The 19,652-nt window shown below is 43.6% G+C and overlaps 2 protein-coding genes across 2 annotated transcripts; one reads left to right on the top strand and one right to left on the bottom strand.

The window, feature by feature from the left end:
• Positions 1 to 3,480: 3,480 nt before the first annotated feature.
• LOC129761395 (uncharacterized) lies at positions 3,481 to 10,856 on the top strand. The gene is made up of 4 exons (XM_055759115.1): positions 3,481 to 7,728; positions 9,355 to 9,563; positions 9,712 to 9,943; positions 10,443 to 10,856. The coding sequence occupies exons 1-4, from the start codon at positions 3,481 to 3,483 to the stop codon at positions 10,854 to 10,856; spliced, it is 5,103 nt and encodes a 1,700-aa protein (XP_055615090.1).
• A 3,360-nt stretch (positions 10,857 to 14,216) lies between these two features.
• LOC129766417 (arginine/serine-rich protein PNISR) lies at positions 14,217 to 18,338 on the bottom strand. The gene is made up of 7 exons (XM_055766949.1): positions 17,139 to 18,338; positions 16,960 to 17,079; positions 16,798 to 16,900; positions 16,501 to 16,557; positions 16,172 to 16,281; positions 15,795 to 16,110; positions 14,217 to 15,517 (listed from the first exon to the last, which is right to left on the bottom strand). The coding sequence occupies exons 1-7, from the start codon at positions 18,168 to 18,170 to the stop codon at positions 14,844 to 14,846; spliced, it is 2,412 nt and encodes an 803-aa protein (XP_055622924.1). The 5' UTR covers positions 18,171 to 18,338; the 3' UTR covers positions 14,217 to 14,843.
• Positions 18,339 to 19,652: the final 1,314 nt, after the last annotated feature.

Genomic DNA, 19,652 nt, shown 5'->3' with positions numbered 1-19,652 from the left:
ATTCCATATGATAAACGAAGCTGGTCAGTATGTCAGACATTAGCACATATTTACAAATATTTCAGATTTTTATCGCATATATTTGAGAAAAAACATCTGGCATCCCAGAATTTTATTTGTTTCGCTCAGAGAGGTCAGATATTTGTTTTGCTGCAGTCAGTACCGTATCTATAGATCTGATTTAACCTGGCCTGTTGTTAGTGTATCAGGACATTCTGCCGAATTTGCAGGTATTTGATTTAGATTTGGTGAAACAGTTGATTGCATCCTGTAAAGTTTAGCATTTTTGTTTGTTTTGGTCGTAGTTGCTGCTGCTCTCTGCACTCTCAGTGTTAAATTGTTGCTCTGGCTCCGGCTCGGGCATATACCACGGCTTCTGAAATGGATATGCAGTTCGGTGACGATGACTCGCGGATAGATAGATGACACACATGACCCATATGATAGATATATTTTAGAGAAAATAAATAGATTGCAGGTATTTGATTTAGATTTGGTGAAACAGTTGATTGCATCCTGTAAAGTTTAGCATTTTTGTTTGTTTTGGTCGTAGTTGCTGCTGCTCTCTGCACTCTCAGTGTTAAATTGTTGCTCTGGCTCCGGCTCGGGCATATACCACGGCTTCTGAAATGGATATGCAGTTCGGTGACGATGACTCGCGGATAGATAGATGAAACACAAGACCCATATGATAGATATATTTTAGAGAAAATAAATAGATTTCATGAAATGAAAATAATTTCGGTGTGCTTATTCGTCCAATTGAGGAATAACAGACTCACTACCGCTTTCACAAAAAAAACTACTTGCAATTTGTCTTTCGTACTGTGAAAATTGAAGATAAATTGAATTTATTGATACATATAATACCATTACTATCGATTCTATACGACCCAAAAAAACACTTATTATTCCTCTTCCTTTTTTCATTTGTTTTCATGCACTGTCGACACCTCAAGACATGTCGACGATTGTCACCTAGAAATCCCAGTTCATGTGACAATCGTCACGTATATTTGAGAGCGGGAATAAAGTGAGAGTTCATTCAAGTGAGATTTCTCACGGCATACGCCTGGTGGAATCGCGTGACATAAGTGACAATTGTCATCTCACCTCACACGCCACGCAGAATAAGGCCGATCGTCACCGAACTGCATATCCATTTCAGAAGCCGTGGTATATGCCCGAGCCGGAGCCAGAGCAACAATTTAACACTGAGAGTGCAGAGAGCAGCAGCAACTACGACCAAAACAAACAAAAATGCTAAACTTTACAGGATGCAATCAACTGTTTCACCAAATCTAAATCAAATACCTGCAAATTCGGCAGAATGTCCTGATACACTCGGCCTTATTCTGCGTGGCGTGTGAGGTGAGATGACAATTGTCACTTATGTCACGCGATTCCACCAGGCGTATGCCGTGAGAAATCTCACTTGAATGAACTCTCACTTTATTCCCGCTCTCAAATATACGTGATGATTGTCACATGAACTGGGATTTCTAGGTGACAATCGTCGACATGTCTTGAGGTGTCGACAGTGCATGAAAAGAAATGAAAAAAGGAAGAGGAATAATAAGTGTTTTTTTGGGTCGTATAGAATCGATAGTAATGGTATTATATGTATCAATAAATTCAATTTATCTTCAATTTTCACAGTACGAAAGACAAATTGCAAGTAGTTTGTTTTTTTTGTGAAAGCGGTAGTGAGTCTGTTATTCCTCAATTGGACGAATAAGCACACCGAAATTATTTTCATTTCATGAAATCTATTTATTTTCTCTAAAATATATCTATCATATGGGTCTTGTGTTTCATCTATCTATCCGCGAGTCATCGTCACCGAACTGCATATCCATTTCAGAAGCCGTGGTATATGCCCGAGCCGGAGCCAGAGCAACAATTTAACACTGAGAGTGCAGAGAGCAGCAGCAACTACGACCAAAACAAACAAAAATGCTAAACTTTACAGGATGCCATCAACTGTTTCACCAAATCTAAATCAAATACCTGCAAATTCGGCAGAATGTCCTGATACACTAACAACAGGCCAGGTTAAATCAGATCTATAGATACGGTACTGACTGCAGCAAAACAAATATCTGACCTCTCTGAGCGAAACAAATAAAATTCTGGGATGCCAGATGTTTTTTCTCAAATATATGCGATAAAAATCTGAAATATTTGTAAATATGTGCTAATGTCTGACATACTGACCAGCTTCGTTTATCATATGGAATCAATAATGTTTTGTCACTATTTTAAATAGCCTGCAGCAGGAATAAAAGGTTATGATAAAAGTTAAATGTCTACAAATTCGTGAACACATGTGCGAATGTGGCATCTCTGATCAGATTTGGCAACCAGCAGAATGAACGCCTTGTCACTTGCTGTTCATCCTCTCACATACATCAAATGAACCTCTCACGGCATCCGAAACGACTGTAGGAATAGAGTGAGGAGAGTTGCGTGATGGTGATGTGACAATTGTCATCTCACCTCACACGCCGCGTAGAATCAGGCCGTAAGTGTTTTTTGGGTCGTATAGAATCGATAGTAATGGTATTATATGTATCAATAAATTCAATTTATCTTCAATTTTCACAGTACGAGAGACAAATTGCAAGTAGTTTGTTTTTTTTTTTGTTGTGAAAGCGGTAGTGAGTCTGTTATTCCTCAATTGGACGAATAAGCACACCGAAATTATTTTCATTTCATGAAATCTATTTATTTTCTCTAAAATGTATCTATCACATGAATCTTGTGTTTCATCTATCTATCCGCGAGTCATCGTCACCGAACTGCATATCCATTTCAGAAGCCGTGGTATATGCCCGAGCCGGAGCCAGAGCAACAATTTAACACTGAGAGTGCAGAGAGCAGCAGCAACTACGACCAAAACAAACAAAAATGCTAAACTTTACAGGATGCAATCAACTGTTTCACCAAATCTAAATCAAATACCTGCAAATTCGGCAGAATGTCCTGATACACTAACAACAGGCCAGGTTAAATCAGATCTATAGATACGGTACTGACTGCAGCAAAACAAATATCTGACCTCTCTGAGCGAAACAAATAAAATTCTGGGATGCCAGATGTTTTTTCTCAAATATATGCGATAAAAATTTGAAATATTTGTAAATATGTGCTAATGTCTGACATACTGACCAGGTTCGTTTATCATATGGAATCAATAATGTTTTGTCACTATTTTAAATAGCCTGCAGCAGGAATAAAAGGTTGTGACAAAAGTTAAATGTCTGCAAATTCGTGAACACATGTGCGAATGTGGCATCTTTGACCAGATTTGGCAACCAGCAGAATGAACGCCTTGTCACTTGCTGTTCATCCTCTCACATACATCAAATGAACCTCTCACGGCATCCGAAACGACTGTAGGAATAGAGTGAGGAGAGTTGCGTGATGGTGATGTGACAATTGTCATCTCACCTCACACGCCGCGTAGAATCAGGCCGGATGGATCCAGAACGTCGTTGGAAGCTCGTGCTGGACAACCATCTCTGTCGCACGTGTCTCGGTAAGCATGGTCGTAGGCCGTGTAAATTACAATCAACCTGTGGAGTGGAAAGCTGTCGTATGCGTCATCACCCACTGCTGCACGCGGCGCTTTACAAGCAGGACAAAACTGCAAGGGAAGAATCCAAACTAGCAGGGGCTGCAACCGAGAACATTGAGAAGGTGAACGCACACCACAACCCAAAGCAATCAGTTCTGTTCAAATTTCTTCCTGTGCGTTTGTTCTGGAAGGAAAGGTCGGTGGAGACTTTCGCGTTCCTTGACGATAGGTCGAACGTTACTCTTGTGGAAGACTGGGTAGCGAAACGTTTGGGAATTGACGACGATGAAGATCTACCACTGTGCATGAGTTGGACAGGCAACGTTACCCGCTATGAACCCAATTCACAACGAGTTTCGCTAGAGATTGGTGGTGCATCCCTCTCGGCAAGGTTCATGCTGAACGACACCCGTACGGTGAAGAATCTCGGTCTTCCTAGGCAGTCTTTGAATTTCGGAGAGTTGGCTCAACAGCACTCCCACTTGAAGGGAATACCTTTAAACAGCTATGAATCTGTTTCTCCTGGAATCCTGATCGGTTCCAACAACGCCAGTCTAATAGCAGCTTTGAAACTGAAAGAGGGTCAACTTAGCGACCCGATTGCTTGTAAAACTAGGCTTGGTTGGACACTCTCGGGGATGGCAGAAGAGGGCGACAGCTCAGTTAAAGTGAGTCTACACATCTGTGCGCGTAGCCAAGACAGTGAATTACACGATCTAGTGAAAGAATTCTTCTCCGTGGACAGCGTAGGAGTATCGGTGGAAAAGGGTCCAGAGTCCGATGATGATAAGCGGGCTCGTTCGATTCTGGAGCGGACAACCAGACGCGTGTCGAACCAGTTTGAGACGGGACTCATGTGGCGTTACGATCAGTTTAAGTTCCCCAACAGCTTTGGTATGGCGAAGCGAAGGTTGGAGTGCTTCGAGAGGCGGATGAAAGCAGATCCAGAACTTCGAGAAAGCGTTCAGCGACAGATTATCGAGTATCTGCAAAGCGGCTACATCCACTTGGCGACCGCGGCAGAACTGAAATCGGCGGACCCTGGTAGGGTGTGGTATTTACCGTTAGGGGCCGTTCGAAACCCGAAGAAACCCGGGAAAATTCGGCTAGTCTGGGACGCTGCAGCGAAGGTTCAGGGTGTCTCATTTAACAGTATGCTTCTGAAAGGTTCTGATCTCCTAACATCGCTGCTGGAGGTTCTGTTCGGATTCCGCGAGCGGAAAGTAGCGATCTGCGGGGACTTGAAACAGATGTTCCACCAGTTTCGAATTCTACCTTGCGACGTTCACTCACAAAGATTCCTATATCGGAAAGATCCCTCGCACGCAATCCAGGTGTACGTGATGGATGTAGGTACGTTTGGATCTACGAGCTCGCCAAGTCAGGCACAATTCATTAAGAATTTGAACGCTGAAGATCACAAAAACGAGTTCCCTAGGGCAGCCGCAGCAATCGTGTCCAAGCACTACGTCGACGACTATTTGGACAGCTTCGACAGCGTAGACGAGGCCATTAAAGTGGCTTTAGAAGTGAAGCAAGTACACGCGAATGGAGGATTCATGATAAGGAACTGGCTTTCCAATTCAGAGGAGGTTCTTCGACGAGTCGGGGACCCTGGACCCGATGAAGCCAAGTTGATCGAAATCAATAAGGAGAAGGCTGTTGAGCGGGTTTTGGGGATGTCCTGGATCCCGAAGGATGATCAATTCATGTACGACGTGGATTTGAACGTGAACGGGATTACGCCGACGAAGCGCAACCTGCTACGGTGCGTTATGAGCATCTTCGATCCATTGGGGTTGCTATCCCACTTTCTGGTCCACGGACGGATTATCATCCAGGATATCTGGAGAACCCAGGCAGGCTGGGACGAAGGAGTTTCCGGTGAAATAAAGGAGAAATCGCGCCGTTGGATTGCTGGGTTTGAAGAGCTTTCGAGGATGCGCATCGACCGTGCGTACTTTCCTGGATTCTCATCTGCAGAGATCGGTCCATTACAACTCCATGTATTCACGGATGCGAGTGAGGATGCATACGCCTGTGTGGCCTATCTTCGGGCGGAAATCAACGGGAATATTCACTGCGCTCTCGTGATGTCGAAGGCCAAGGTGGCGCCGCTGAAAGTCTTATCCATTCCTCGTCTCGAGCTTCAAGGTGCTGTCTTGGGTGCTAGGGTAGCGAAGACTATTATCGCATCTCATTCACTATCCATTGTCCGTCGCGTATTGTGGACCGATTCGGAAACCGTGCTTGCCTGGATAAAATCGGATCACAGACGTTACCGACAGTTTGTCGCCTGCCGAATAGGGGAGATCCTGGATAAAACCAATGGTGAAGATTGGAATTGGATCCCGTCGAAGCAAAATGTCGCGGATGAAGCAACTAAGTGGGGAAAAGGTCCCTGCTTCGGTCCCAACTCCAGATGGGTTCGGGGTCCCGAGTTTCTACGTCGTCCGGAAGCAGAGTGGCCGAAGAAAACTACAGCGCAACCGTTGGAGACTACTGAAGAGCTACGTGCTTGCTTGATTCATCGAGAGGTCGTCGTAGAACATTTAGTGGATTTCAGACGCTTCTCAAAGTGGGAGCGCCTGCTGCGAACGATTGCGTATGTCGTCCGATGCTTCGATAATGCCCGTCGTCGCAGATTGGGGAAACCAAAAGAAATTGGGAGGTTGTTGCGCGATGAGTTACAGCGGTCGGAATCAGTTCTTTGGCGTATGGTACAAGCCGAAGTCTATCCGGACGAAGTCGCCGTGCTGCTTAGTGGGAGCCCGGTGAGGAAGATTGATAAAACGAGCAAAATCTACAAGTTATCGCCGTTCGCTGACGAAAGGAGTGTCCTACGCGTGGACAGTCGGATTGGAGCTGCAACGAGTGTGACATATGATTTCAAGTTTCCCATAATTCTACCACGTTACCACCGGCTTACTGAACTCCTCGTCGATTGGTATCACCGGAAGTTCCGGCACGCAAATAACGAGACTATAGTGAATGAAATCCGACAGCGTTTCCAGATACCGAATCTCCGCACAGTTATACGCCAGGTCACAAAGAATTGCCAGAGCTGTAAAATTCGTAAGGCATCTCCCGTTACTCCGAAGATGGGTCCATTACCTGCGGCACGATTGGAGCAGTGTAGCCGACCGTTTACCTACGTAGGTATCGACTATTTTGGGCCGATATCGGTCAAAAGAAGTCGCAGTCTCGTGAAAAGGTGGGTCGCCTTGTTCACGTGTCTTACCGTTAGAGCCATCCACCTGGAGATCGTGCATTCCCTCACGACAGAGTCTTGCAAGATGGCCATCCGTCGCTTCATTGCTTATCGAGGTGCGCCCAGCGAGATATACACCGATAACGGGACGAACTTCAAGGGTGCTAGTCGCGAGCTACTGCAGGAACTCAAAACCATCAACAACGGTCTAGCTAACACCTTCACGGATGCCAACACGAAGTGGGTCTTCAATCCCCCCTCCGCCCCACACTTTGGAGGTGTGTGGGAACGCCTTGTACGCTCCGTCAAGGTTGCAATGGCATCGCTGCCCGCTTATGGGAACCCAGATGACGAAACGCTACAAACAATCATGGCTGAAATCAGTGCCGTAATCAATTCGCGGCCGCTGACCTTCATACCTCTTCAATCGACGGAACAGGAGGTTTTAACGCCGAACCATTTCATTCACCTGAGTTCAGACGGAGTCGTGCGTACCAGAAAACCATTATCAGAGTGTCATGGAGTCTGCCGTACCAACTGGGATATGTCAAGGCTGATGGTTGACCAGTTCTGGAAGAGGTGGACGAAAGAGTACTTGCCAACCATCTCGATGAGAACAAAATGGTTCGACGAAACGAAGGCTCCGCAAATAGGAGATCTTGTGGTCCTGGTGGAGAAAAATGTTCGCAACGGATGGATCAGAGGTCGCATAATCTCGGTGGTGACAGGACGCGATGGCCGCGTACGACAGGCCGTCGTCCAAACAAACGACGGAGTTTTTCGTCGTCCTGTATGCAAGATCGCGGTACTGGACGTGCTTTCAAAGGGTAAAACTGAGCAGCTTTACGAGTCGGGGAGTGTTACGGACACTGGCAGCACTGCCGTATCTGTTCCGCGATCATTGTCGAATCCCTCGATAACTGACAATCTTGCTTCTGTTTGACATCTATGTCAAGCCGATGATTACCTTTTTTCATTGAGCTATTTAACCAACTTATGGAAAGAACGTGTTCTCTAACAGATCTAATTGTTGTTCGATTTTTTTGGAAACTATAACGTAAGTTGATGAATTTGTAAAATTAAAAAATATACTAAAGGTCAATAAATAAATTACAGCTTAAAAAAGGCAAAATAACGTCTTTTTCTGAGGATCCGAACGAATTCATCGATTCAACAATATTGTTCCGGATGATTAGAGATAAGTACGAGTTATAGCTACCAAAAACATGAAAAACCCGCGTCCGATTTCAATTCGTACCGCCCAATAGGAGGTCCAAAAACCGCATTTTCAGCGCTACGTAATTTGTGTAGCACGCCCAATAGGGCCCATGGATACCGAGCAAATCGATAGCATCGAACGAGTAAAAGCTATCGGTGCAACTGTTGTTTGGTTTGCTTGTTGCATATCTTCAGAGAATTATTTTGTTTCGGTTTGCGTTCATATTTTCCTTTGGGAAACATTTGGTCGATGTTAAGTCAGACCGGACCATGTGACATTGTTATGACTTGAAGTTCAATGCTCTGCAATTTTCAAAGCATTTAATTTTTTCGTTCAATATTGTTATCAGAAATGTTAGCTACTCTCTGGCAATACTTTGATGTGTGATAATTGTAAAAAAAACATCAAGTATCATGCCAAAAAGGCAGTTATTTGGCTCCCTATATGTACATGATCCACTTTGACTGAACCAAATGAAGCAATTTCAAAGATTTGGTTCTCTATGACAGAATGATTTCGAAATATTTCTCAATCAAATAACAGTTGTGAGTCAAAGTATACCATTATATTATGACAACTAGAGCGAGAAGGGGTAAAAGCTCGATATATAATTCGATATTTGATAATAAAGTGCGCCTTAGGTTCAAGTTACTCGTTACCAAATAATCGGCTGTTTATTCGCCAGTGAGCGCTTAAAAGGTTTTAACAATCTATGTTGCAATCAGGGCCCGAAATCTTCGAAGATGCGAGCGAGGATAACTGATGAACTATTCTAGCGAATGGTTATTCTTATTGACGTGACTAATGAATAGAAATCCCCCACTTTATCCAACCTTACTTAAATTAAAACTACTACTCCCTCCCCCTGAAATGAATCGCGTTACCCGCGTACACGTCCATATAAAGTGAAATGAAAACTCGATTTTTGATGCCAAAAAGTGTTACGCCATTAATGGACGGTTCATTGTTTACCCACCGTGAACTCAAACCAACGAACCTAGACAGTTATCAGGTATGCTATAAAGGTCCTCGCTTTAGTATTAGTAAATACTGTGCAGTTTGGGAGGATTTTGAAATTGGATCGCCGACCTCTTGAAAGTGTTGGAGCTCTCGGTCTTAAATGATGCCACTGGTACTTTCCGTAGAAGTACCAGCAATACAGTACCTCAACCTGATGGGTAGGCTAGGGTGGAACAAAGCCGACGACCTTCATGGCAGCGACCATCACCCGATAATCATCAGATTCAATGGGTCACCGCCGCTGACGACTCGCAAATATAAATGGACCTTCGAAAGAGCTGACTGGGCAGCTTTTCAAACATCCTCCAACTTCTTACTAACTAGAGACAATCCAACCAACATTGCCACTTTCAACAAAACCATCATGGAACGGTCGAAACCTCCTTCCTAAAAACGAAAACCACTCCGGGGAAAAAAGCGTTGCATTGGTGGTCCGAGGACATCAAAGGTGAGGTCAAGAAACGGAGAAACTTTCTGCGTGCGTCCAAACGACTACGAATCGGAGACCTGATGAAGGAAGCTGCCATGAACAGGTACCGATTGCAACACATCAGGGTACGGTGGTTAATCCGGAAGGCCAAGTTGGACAGTCGGAACGGTTTTCTGGCGTCTTTCAACAAAAACCAGTCCTCTGCGGATCTTCTGCGCAGAGTAAACGCACTAAATTCTTCGCATTCGCAGGGCACACACCCCCATTCTTCAAGTGGATGGTATAATCCTCAGCAATCCGGCAGATACTTCTAACGCGCTCGGGGAATATTTCACGGGACTGTCCTCAATTTCCGGATATGAGCCCGAGTTCATCCGTCGACAGGGAGCGGATATCACTTCGGTCAGCAACTTTGTGGTCTCTGTGAGTCTTCCTAATAATCCTCTCAACTGGAACTTTCCATCGCCCTACGTTCCGCCAAAGGTGAGTCAACTGGCCCTGACGGTATCGGCTATAAGATACTGAAACAGCTGTCCCTGCTTGGACAGTCCGTCCTCCTCAGCATCTTTAACGACCTGTGGAATACACACGAATTCCCCGATGGTTGGAGACACAATCTAGTAATACCCATACCCAAGGTCGGCCAAAGCAGCAACAATGTCTACACACATACTCGTTGCTATGGATACGGTAATAAATCAAAAATTTCATTCCATTTTCGTCACTTAGAGAATAACTATGGTTATCGAAGGTGTCGCTCCTAAAATGTATTTGTGAAAAACGTTTAGTCGACGGCGGATATATGTCGGAGTTTTTGTTCGAGATGGAGGAGTTATTCTCCCGTCTGGCCAACGCTGGCCAGGAACTGGCAGAAAACCTTACGTTTGCGATGATCCTAAGCAGTCTCCCTAGCTCATTCGACACTTTAACCACAGCCCTCGAAAGTCGTTCCGACGACGAACTAACATTGGAGTTGGTCTAGCGGAAGCTGCTCGACGAAGCAGCGAAACGGCAAGGTTCCATTTCAAGTTCTGCATTGAAAGTCATCCACGACGGTAAGGAGAAAAAACAAATCGTTTGTCACTACTGCAAAAACCTGGAACACAAGCAGAGCGAAGGCCGGAAGTTGGTTCGTGACTCGGAGAAGGGATCCAAAACTGCTGAGAAACCCTCCAACAGGAAGGAATCAGTGTCCTTCGCCCTAGCTGCAGGATTAGTAATAGTAAGCAGTAGAACCAAACCATGGATAGTAGATTCCGACGCAACGCGACATACCGTCGCTGATCAAAAATTTTTCCGAGAGCTGCGTGAAAGTGAAGTTAAATTCGTTAACCTGGCAGACGGCAAGCAAGCGGTCGTACGAGCCGAGCCGGTTTTCGTCGGGAAGTTACGTTAAGCTTTGCTCTGTACACCCTAAGCCTGTCCATGAACCTGCTATCCGTATCAGAACTCGTCCAGAATGAAGCCACGGTCGTTTTCGATGCCACTGGTTGTCGTATTCTACATAGAGACGTTGTCGTCGCCGTGGCACGCCTTAAGGAAGGTCTGTACCAAATCAAGCAACCGGAAGATACTGTAATGGTGGCGGGCAGTCACCACAATAAAGATTGCAAGCACGTCTGGCATCGGAGATTCGGTCATCGGGACCCGAAGGCTATCGATCGTTTGCAGCAGGCTGATCTGGCGGATGGTTTGACAATTTACAAATGCGGTGTTCACGAAAACTGTGCATGCTCTCTGAAAGGTAAAACTCCTCGTACTCCTTTCCCGAGCGAATCCAAATCTAGATCAAAGGAGCCCATGGCTCTGGCGCACACGGACGTTTGCGGTCCGGTGGAGGTGCCATCGATCAGTGGTTATCGATATTTTATGACCATGATCGGCGACCACAATCGCTATTGTGTACTCTACCTACTGAGGGAGAAGTCGGAGGTTGCAGTCAAAATCGAGGAGTACGTTTCGTTTGCCAAAAAATATTTCGGACGGACGCACAAAGCCATACGCTCGGATCAAGGCGGTGAGTACAGCAGTTGCAGCAGAAAGCAGTTGCGGTTTTTCTACAAGCGCGAAGGGATCTCAGTTCAGTACACCGCCGGCTACAGTCCGCAGCAGAACGAGCTTGCGGAGCGGAAGAACCGCACGCTTATCGAAATGGTACGGTGCATGCTATTCGATGCACAACTGGATCAGCGATACTGGGCAGAGGCGATCAACACTGCCGTGTATCTTCAAAACGCCTACGAAACCAATCCACGTTACACCATACCAGCTTTGGAACGGTGTAAAACCCAAGGTCGACCACCTGCGAATCTTCGGTTGTACAGCGTGGGTCCACATTCCGAAGGCAAAGAGAAAGAAGCTGGATGACACCGCACAGAAATTGATTTTTGTTGGCTGTTCAAACGAACACAAAGCCTATCGTTTCCTGGACACAGCCATACAGAAAGTCCATGTGAGCCGCGACGTCAAGTTCATCGAGACTGCAGAAAACGCTGAAGAGGAAAGCGAGGTTGGGAGCCATTCGGACGACGATTTCTACGGTTTCAGCGATGAAGATACTCTACTTGGAGAGGAAGTCAACATCGAGGAAACAAAACAGGTTTGTGGTTTGTCACCTCAAGCGCAGCATTTACGGGCTCAAGCAGTCCGCTCGAGCATGGAACAAGAAGATCGACGGAGTTTTCAAGTCCATGGGCTTCCACCAGGCTGATGCCGACACGTGTCTGTATATTCGCAACTATGACAGAAAGGTGACCTACATCCTCATATACGTGGACGATATGGTCGTCGCCTGTAACTCCGAGGAAGATTTTGAGCAGATTCGTCAACAGCTCCAGCAACACTCCAAGTTATCCTGTTTAGGCGAACTCAAGCACTTCTTGGGGATTCACGTGACGAGGAACGGTGACCATTACACTCTCGATCAAACAAGTTACATCGAAAAGCTGATTCGACGATTCGGACACGATGAGGCCAAGCTGTCGAAAGTACCGATTGACCCCGAATACCTCAATCAAAAGGAGGAGTGTCCATTGCCTACGAACACGTCATTCCTTAGTCTGGTAGGCTGTTTGCTTTACGTTTCGGTCAACACCCGGCCGGATATTTGCGTATTCGTCTCACTGCTGGGCAGAAAAGTTACAAACCCAACAAACCACGACTGGACCGAAGCCAAGAGAGTCTTTCGATATTTGAAGACTACAAAGAACCAGCGTCTGCACCTGTGTTGCCCTTTCCTCGACGGAGGCCGAATTCGTCGCGTAGGCGGACGGATGTCAACAGCTAATGTGGATTCGAAAACTACTGAACAACTTACAGCAAGCTCAAGCGAAACCTATCATCGTATGGGAAGATACTGCCATCGGAGTGAAAGATCCAAACGAGACATCGAAAAAGCATCGTTAAGGAGGAGTGTCGGGTTACACAACTGTGTGACACCGATGCAAATTCGACCCTGATAATTTATCCCATTTCTACACACATACTCGTTGCTATGGATACGGTAATAAATAAAAATTTTCATTCCATTTTCGTCACTCAGAGAGTAACTACGTTTTTCATTCTGCTCCGTTTTTCCATTATCCTGCGATATATACAGTAATCGTTCGCTAACTGGTCCTGTTTTAACTGGTCTGCGTTTTAACTGGGCGAACGTTAACTGGTCCTTGGACCAGTTAAAAAGCAGAATTTCGTAAACAATCGACGCCATATTCAAATGGAAGATTTGCTGTGAGGGGAATTCGAATGAAACTTGAAATGTTATGAAAATTGACATTATTTTCGCATGACAAAAACATTGATTGAATTACAGAAAAATAATGTCCTCAAATTATATTTCATATCTGTTGTCACACTCAATGCGAAACTTTCAATGGAATCCTTTTGTTTATCCAATTTCATTATCAACGTGAATCAAACAATTCATTGAAGTTCCCCTCGATTTTATTTGACGTTTAACATGCCGGACCAGTTAAAACGCAAATGTCAATAACTGGTCTTCCCTTTTCGCCCAGTTAGCGAATGTTTACTGTATTAGTATAAAAATATAGTTTGATTCTTCAAAACATTCTAGGTCGAAGACGTTTGACATTAAGTAACTAAGCTTGTAAAACTAAACGAATTTCAAAAAAAGTAGCAATTTTTTGAGGAGTGGGACTACGAACAAGTTTTATTTTATTCTTTATTTGGGGGGGTTTTCAGCCTCCTCGGCTGGTTCGCCTCTTTATCGACGGCATTGCCACAAGGTTTCGTTGGGAACAGATTGCACATAAATAATTCACATGAAAATTGGGCATAAAAATTAAACACATCCCGAAGTGTTCTTATTCCTCTTCATCGTGGAGGGGAAGGAAAAAGGATCTTCTTGACTGATCCATTGTTCAGACGCTAGATCTTAAAAAAAATAGTTTGGCATCTTTTAGGTAGCAAAAAAGCGCTGCTACTCTTGCTGAATCGTCCCTCAAGAAGTGTCTAGCACTCCCGTTGATTCCATGAAGGTTTCGCAGATCATCAAATTTCAGACAACCCCACAAGAAGTGCTTAACGGAGACTACGAACAAGTGTTAGAGCTCGATTTACAACTGGATATTTAATAACAAAATGCGCTTTAGCTTCAAGCGATTCGTGATCAAATAACCGACTAATTGACGGCTAACACAATTTGACTACCACCGCACACACCGTAGCGAAAACCAATCAACGATTCTTGACATTAATTTCTCAAAATTATACTTCCGATGGAGAATAAATGATTCAATTTAAGGGAAAGAGCGATATTTATTGTAGTTGCCATGTGTTCAATACTCTACTTTCAGCTCGAGGAGGATGCGTGTGGGTTTTGAACAGAATAAACTATTTCATTCCAACCTGCTTTTAATTCGTTACAACGTAATGTAACTTGTTGTTCACTTAGGTATTGAAAATACTTCATTTCATGTATTATTATTTTTTCGTCTTCAATCACTGCGGATTCATCAATAAACTATACCACGAAGGTTTGGTTATCATTTTCCAAACAACTAGCTCGTACGCTATAAATGAATTTCGTTTGATTTTAATGTTCCAATATTAGCCCCAATACTATATCCAAATTTCAGCCGCGTTGCTCAAAAGACTTATGTATTTACAGTATCGATTATATTCCAGAAGGGTTGATGCAAAAGTGTTCGGAGTACCTGTAAACAAACTATGTTCATGGCTTCGATGCAGCTAAGGCAATACAAGGTAACACATATATAAAACTATATTGCTCGCTAAACACAAAATCTGTACAAATTCCACTTCTGTCGAAACCTTGCCTAATAAAGTTCACAAATCTAAGATTAAATAATTTAACATCAACCAAATCGAATATTTTCAGAGTGATCCAAAGATGTAAGATCGTCTAATACCTCCGCTTCGAAGACGAGCGAGACCGACTTCTAATTCGTTTCGATGATTTATGACGATCACGTGAACGAGAACGAGACCGGTCTCTTGATCGGTATGAATATTTTCGGTCACGATCGTCATCTCGCGAGTCACGCGAATAGGACCGTCGTCGGCGCGAATAACCAGCACTTCTTTCGGAACTGCGTGATCTTCTCGAGTGATGGGAATAACGTTCATCGTCTTGTTCGCCAGCATAGTCGTAATTTTCATCGTCACTACGGCTATGCCGCGATCGTTTGTGTTTTTTGCTTTTATGTAATCTATGGGAAGATTTGCTACTACTATTTCTTTCGCGACTACTTCGGTGTGAAGACGAGGCCCGTCTGCTGGAAGCAGTTGACGGTGTTTCCGACGAAACACTGTTTCCGCGACGATAGTTTTCTAAATGCATCGCGGCTGCAATGGCCGCCGGAAAAAGCGGGGTCGCCGTTGGACTTACTACCGGAGGCGAAACCCCGCTCGAACCTGGTGGCATTTGATTAGCGGACTGGGCCATTCTCGGCATTGACACGGGTTGAACAATTTCCCCCGGCCTGTGATTAACGATCGCAACATGTGTGATGTGCGTCTGACGAACAGTGTCTTTTGGATCGCTGAATCTCGATATTCTTTTGTCACGGGTCTTTCCTACGTAGATAAATGAAAAGAAGAGAAGATCATTTCAGCGATGTACATACGATGAATGCCAAAAGGATTGCAAAACAATGAAACATCATCATTCTCAATTATCGTAAATTTTCAACCATACATTTTGGCAATCCTTTTTTCAATACCTAACAAAATATAACCTTTCATACTAAGGACCGTTTCGGTGGTGAAACAATCCCTAGAAACATCACCGAATCATTGACACGGATACAAACTCTCACGATCACAATGCTTAGCTCAAACAGAATTAACTTACCGAGCTTATAGGCATATATATTATCATTTACAGGCTGGGTCTCACCGTCTCGTGGTCCAAATTTACCCCCATGTAAGTTACCCACGGATGTTTGTGAATGGCCCAAACCAGCTCGACTATTGCCAGCAGAAAATTCGTCCTCATCTTCGCTATCATGCTTCTGTTGTTGCGAATCCTGCTGTTGATGTAGCTTCTGACGTGTACTTTGTTCGTATTCCCGGCGCTTACGCTCCTCCCGAGCTTCTTCCTGAGCCAATTGATCTTCAATTTCACGAGCTGTCCATTCAAATTCTTTTTGACGCTGTTTCACAGCGTTCTGAAGTGTGAAGTATTGAATTTAAACTGTTGCAATTTGGTTCATCAATAACGCTAATTACCCGTAGTAGGCGTTCTGTTTCCTCTTCATTTTCACTGTTCACTTCGTCATTCCTGTCATTATCTGATGCACTGTTGTCTTCATCATCGCTGTCTTCATATATTCCGAGACCTACAAATAAAGTAATTCCTATTAATTTCTGAACTTTTTGTGGTTTCACACCTCTTTTATTTGAAAAACAAAAAAACATATTGTTGCCTTATGCTTTAAATTATTTTTTTTTATTTTTGAATGAATTCCAATAGTTCCTTGATATCCCATTGACATACAGTTTACCGACATTTCAAAAAGGTAAACTGTCATATTGAATCAAAAAAAGTTGTAACTTACCAAGTCCACCTGTGAGTGTCGCGAGACCGGTCTTTCGAAGCGCTTGAGCTGTTGGTGCTTAATTGGGGAAATTTGAGTACAACAAAGAATAAAACGTATACATAAAAGGTACAATTTCTTTTCTATACAGATATGAATGGGAAGCATGGGAAACGGAAAAACAGATTTCGAATCGAAAAGCGCACAAACAACGATTGCACGATTATTCGATGCCTTTGAGAAAAACCTAAACTGCAGCTCGTGTCGGCTACAAATAGAGAGATCCGGGGTTAACCATAATCATAATCTGAAGGCTACCTTTTCGTTTAGTTTTGGCAAGGGTTTCTTTCGCAACGGAGGCAATTTCTTCGTTGGTCACCTCAAGCAAAATATCTGTTAGATTTTTACGAACAGCAATCATCTGGAATTTAGAATAACACATCAACTTTGGTGGAAGTTCAACATTTAAAGCGTGTTTACCAGTTCCTGCATAATCTCCTCGCGCGACCGCGTCTGTACCGGACTAGGTTCTCGCTTTATCATTACATTGTCTACATTCTCCCCTTCATTGACATCCTCCTCATCCTCGGAATCTGAATCCTGTGGAAAAAAACAAAACGATCATCACATGTCCCATATATGCAATGGAAGAAACAAACAAATTTGCTTTTCTTTTTCGCATTCTCAATTTCGCTCAGAACTTCCAGCTCAGCCTGCCGTCTCTGTTCTAGCATTTCTTCACGCAAACGCTGCTCCTTCTCCTTTTCGACCTGTCGCAGTTTCTCCCTTTCCATTTTCTCCAGCCCTTCCCGTATCCAAGCCGGAAGCAGCTTTCGCTTAGCGTCATTAATAGTTTCCGTTGTGTCTTCACATTGCTCGCTTTGCTCAACTGGTTCCCGATCTAGCTTGATAACCTGATCCATCAAACCAGGAATTCGTTTGGAGACATCATGATGCTGTGCGGGTTTCTGGCTGGTCGGCTGCACGGTTCCAACAATCGTTTCAGTGTGATTGGATTCACCAAGTTTGTATATGCGAGCCATCTTTGCTTGCCAGTTCGCAACCGCAATCGAAGCATTTGGATTGACCGAGGATGTCACAGATTCGGTCTCATTCGTCGAAATAGTCGATTTATTTGACTGACCCGATGACCAGTTGGTATCCCATGCTGGATTGCGCCACTCCGAATGATTCGGAAATTGCCAAGGGACTGCTTCGTTGTTCCAAATGCTGCTCTGCTGCTGTTGATGACCCATAGAAGTTTGTTCCTCTTCCTTTTCAACTTCCATGGGAGCTTCCCCTTGTTCGTCTATCGTTCCCAGGCGCATACCATCGGACGAAGATTCTCTACTATTCGAAGCATAGTGATCCGATATGATTGGTGGAGGGGGCGCTGGCGGAACCATATCTGCCGGAAGCGTCTCTTTCATTTGGATCCATTGCTGTGCCAAAGCAGCCCAATCGACTTGATCGTTAGACATGTTCTGATACAAATTTGGATTCAACGAACTCCATTCGCCTTCTAACATGGCACCAACGGGAGGCGCCGACGCCGTGGTTTGATAATTTTTCATTGGAGGCACAAGCCCAACTCCAGTAGGTGTGATGGCAACCATCATTGAATTTGAAGCACCACCAGACGGACAGTGTGCTCCATTCTGTCCTCTACCACTACCTGGTCGACCATACATTGCTGCTTTCTCTAACCAGCCGTGGAAAACATTGAATATTTTAGTTCAAAACCAGCAAAAGTCCAAACACTATATGGAATCAATGTTTTTTTTTCAAATTGAACTATAGTGAAAACTGAATTACTTGAATGTATCGCTTTTGACAGCATCATATTTTACAAAGGGCGTCATCATCGGAAACACAGTCGTTGAAATACACTGAGAGCAATAATTAGTATATATGACCAATTTTTTGGCAAATATTACCAATTCGTTATGGGCACCTTACACGATCAAACTGATTGACAATAAGTGTCTTCAATATCGTGACAGCTAGGCTTTCGACATCCGATCTAACCTCAATCAATATTTTGCCACCTTACACGGTCAATATCGCCCTCAACCCCAGACAACGAAAATATCCGCGATGGCTAGTGGTGACATTCGAGTTTGGGATCCAAACTATTCTCCATCAGATTAGAAGGCTAAATTGCAATTTTCAATTGGTAAAATTTGAATGAAAATATCTACTCGGTATTATTTAATTAGTTGAAGCGCGTAGTCCTAACTCTAACTTAACCTATTTTCTATGAATTTTCAGATATTCCTACTAAAATTTATTATTATTATATAACGTCAGTTTCAGATACAATTTTTGTATGGGATTTTCTCACTACTTGCAGAAAAAAGTGATTTGCATTTACATAGAATACTAATTTGATTTGGAAAAGTTAATTTTCATTCATAATTTACACTTTAAAACTCGTTTTTCCTTCTCAAAAACACATCATAATACTCGCTTCACAAATACAGACTGATCCTTTCAGTTTCAGGGATGCCAAATTATTTTGGATTGTGAAAATATATGCAAATTATATTATCTGCAAGCAAACGTTTTTATTCGATAAATAAGACTATGACAGTAGAACCCCGATTATCTGTATCTGTATCTGTACCCCGATTATCTGTATCTGTATTTATTTTTGTATTGATAAAAAATAGTTTCTATGTTCAAAAATCATCCCGACTATTCACGGATAATCGGGATTCTACTGTAACTTGAATTACCACCTGTGATTTTCCCAGATCTTCTCATTCTCCAAATTTTATAGCGGAGTGTGAAGAAACACACAACTTAGACTAAAGTGGCTGCCCCGCTCGCTAGCGCAAAAAATGACCGAGTTCATTGTTAAAAACATTCCTAAGACGTTGTTAATTTTCATTCACTCTCTCACCATCACATTGTCAGTTACGCGAAAAGTACTGTATTTTGCTATTTTAGGTACAGTAATTTACATTTAATGCGACATTTTTCTAATTGGACAGACCTGTATGCGACACGTTTAGTTAGACATTTTTGTAAACATCGAGTTCGGGCCCAAATTATGGCCTCACATTGACATTCGCCGCCAGACGTCGACGCTGTACCACTCTCATCTTCAATGTCCAATTACAGGTCAAATCGCCTCCAATGCGACACTGAGTGGTTCTCCGGCATGTCGC

Source organism: Toxorhynchites rutilus, chromosome 1 (genome assembly GCF_029784135.1).
Source record: "Toxorhynchites rutilus septentrionalis strain SRP chromosome 1, ASM2978413v1, whole genome shotgun sequence".
In the NCBI taxonomy this organism is placed as follows: domain Eukaryota; kingdom Metazoa; phylum Arthropoda; class Insecta; order Diptera; family Culicidae; genus Toxorhynchites; species Toxorhynchites rutilus.
This window is presented reverse-complemented; position numbering and strand designations above follow the sequence as displayed.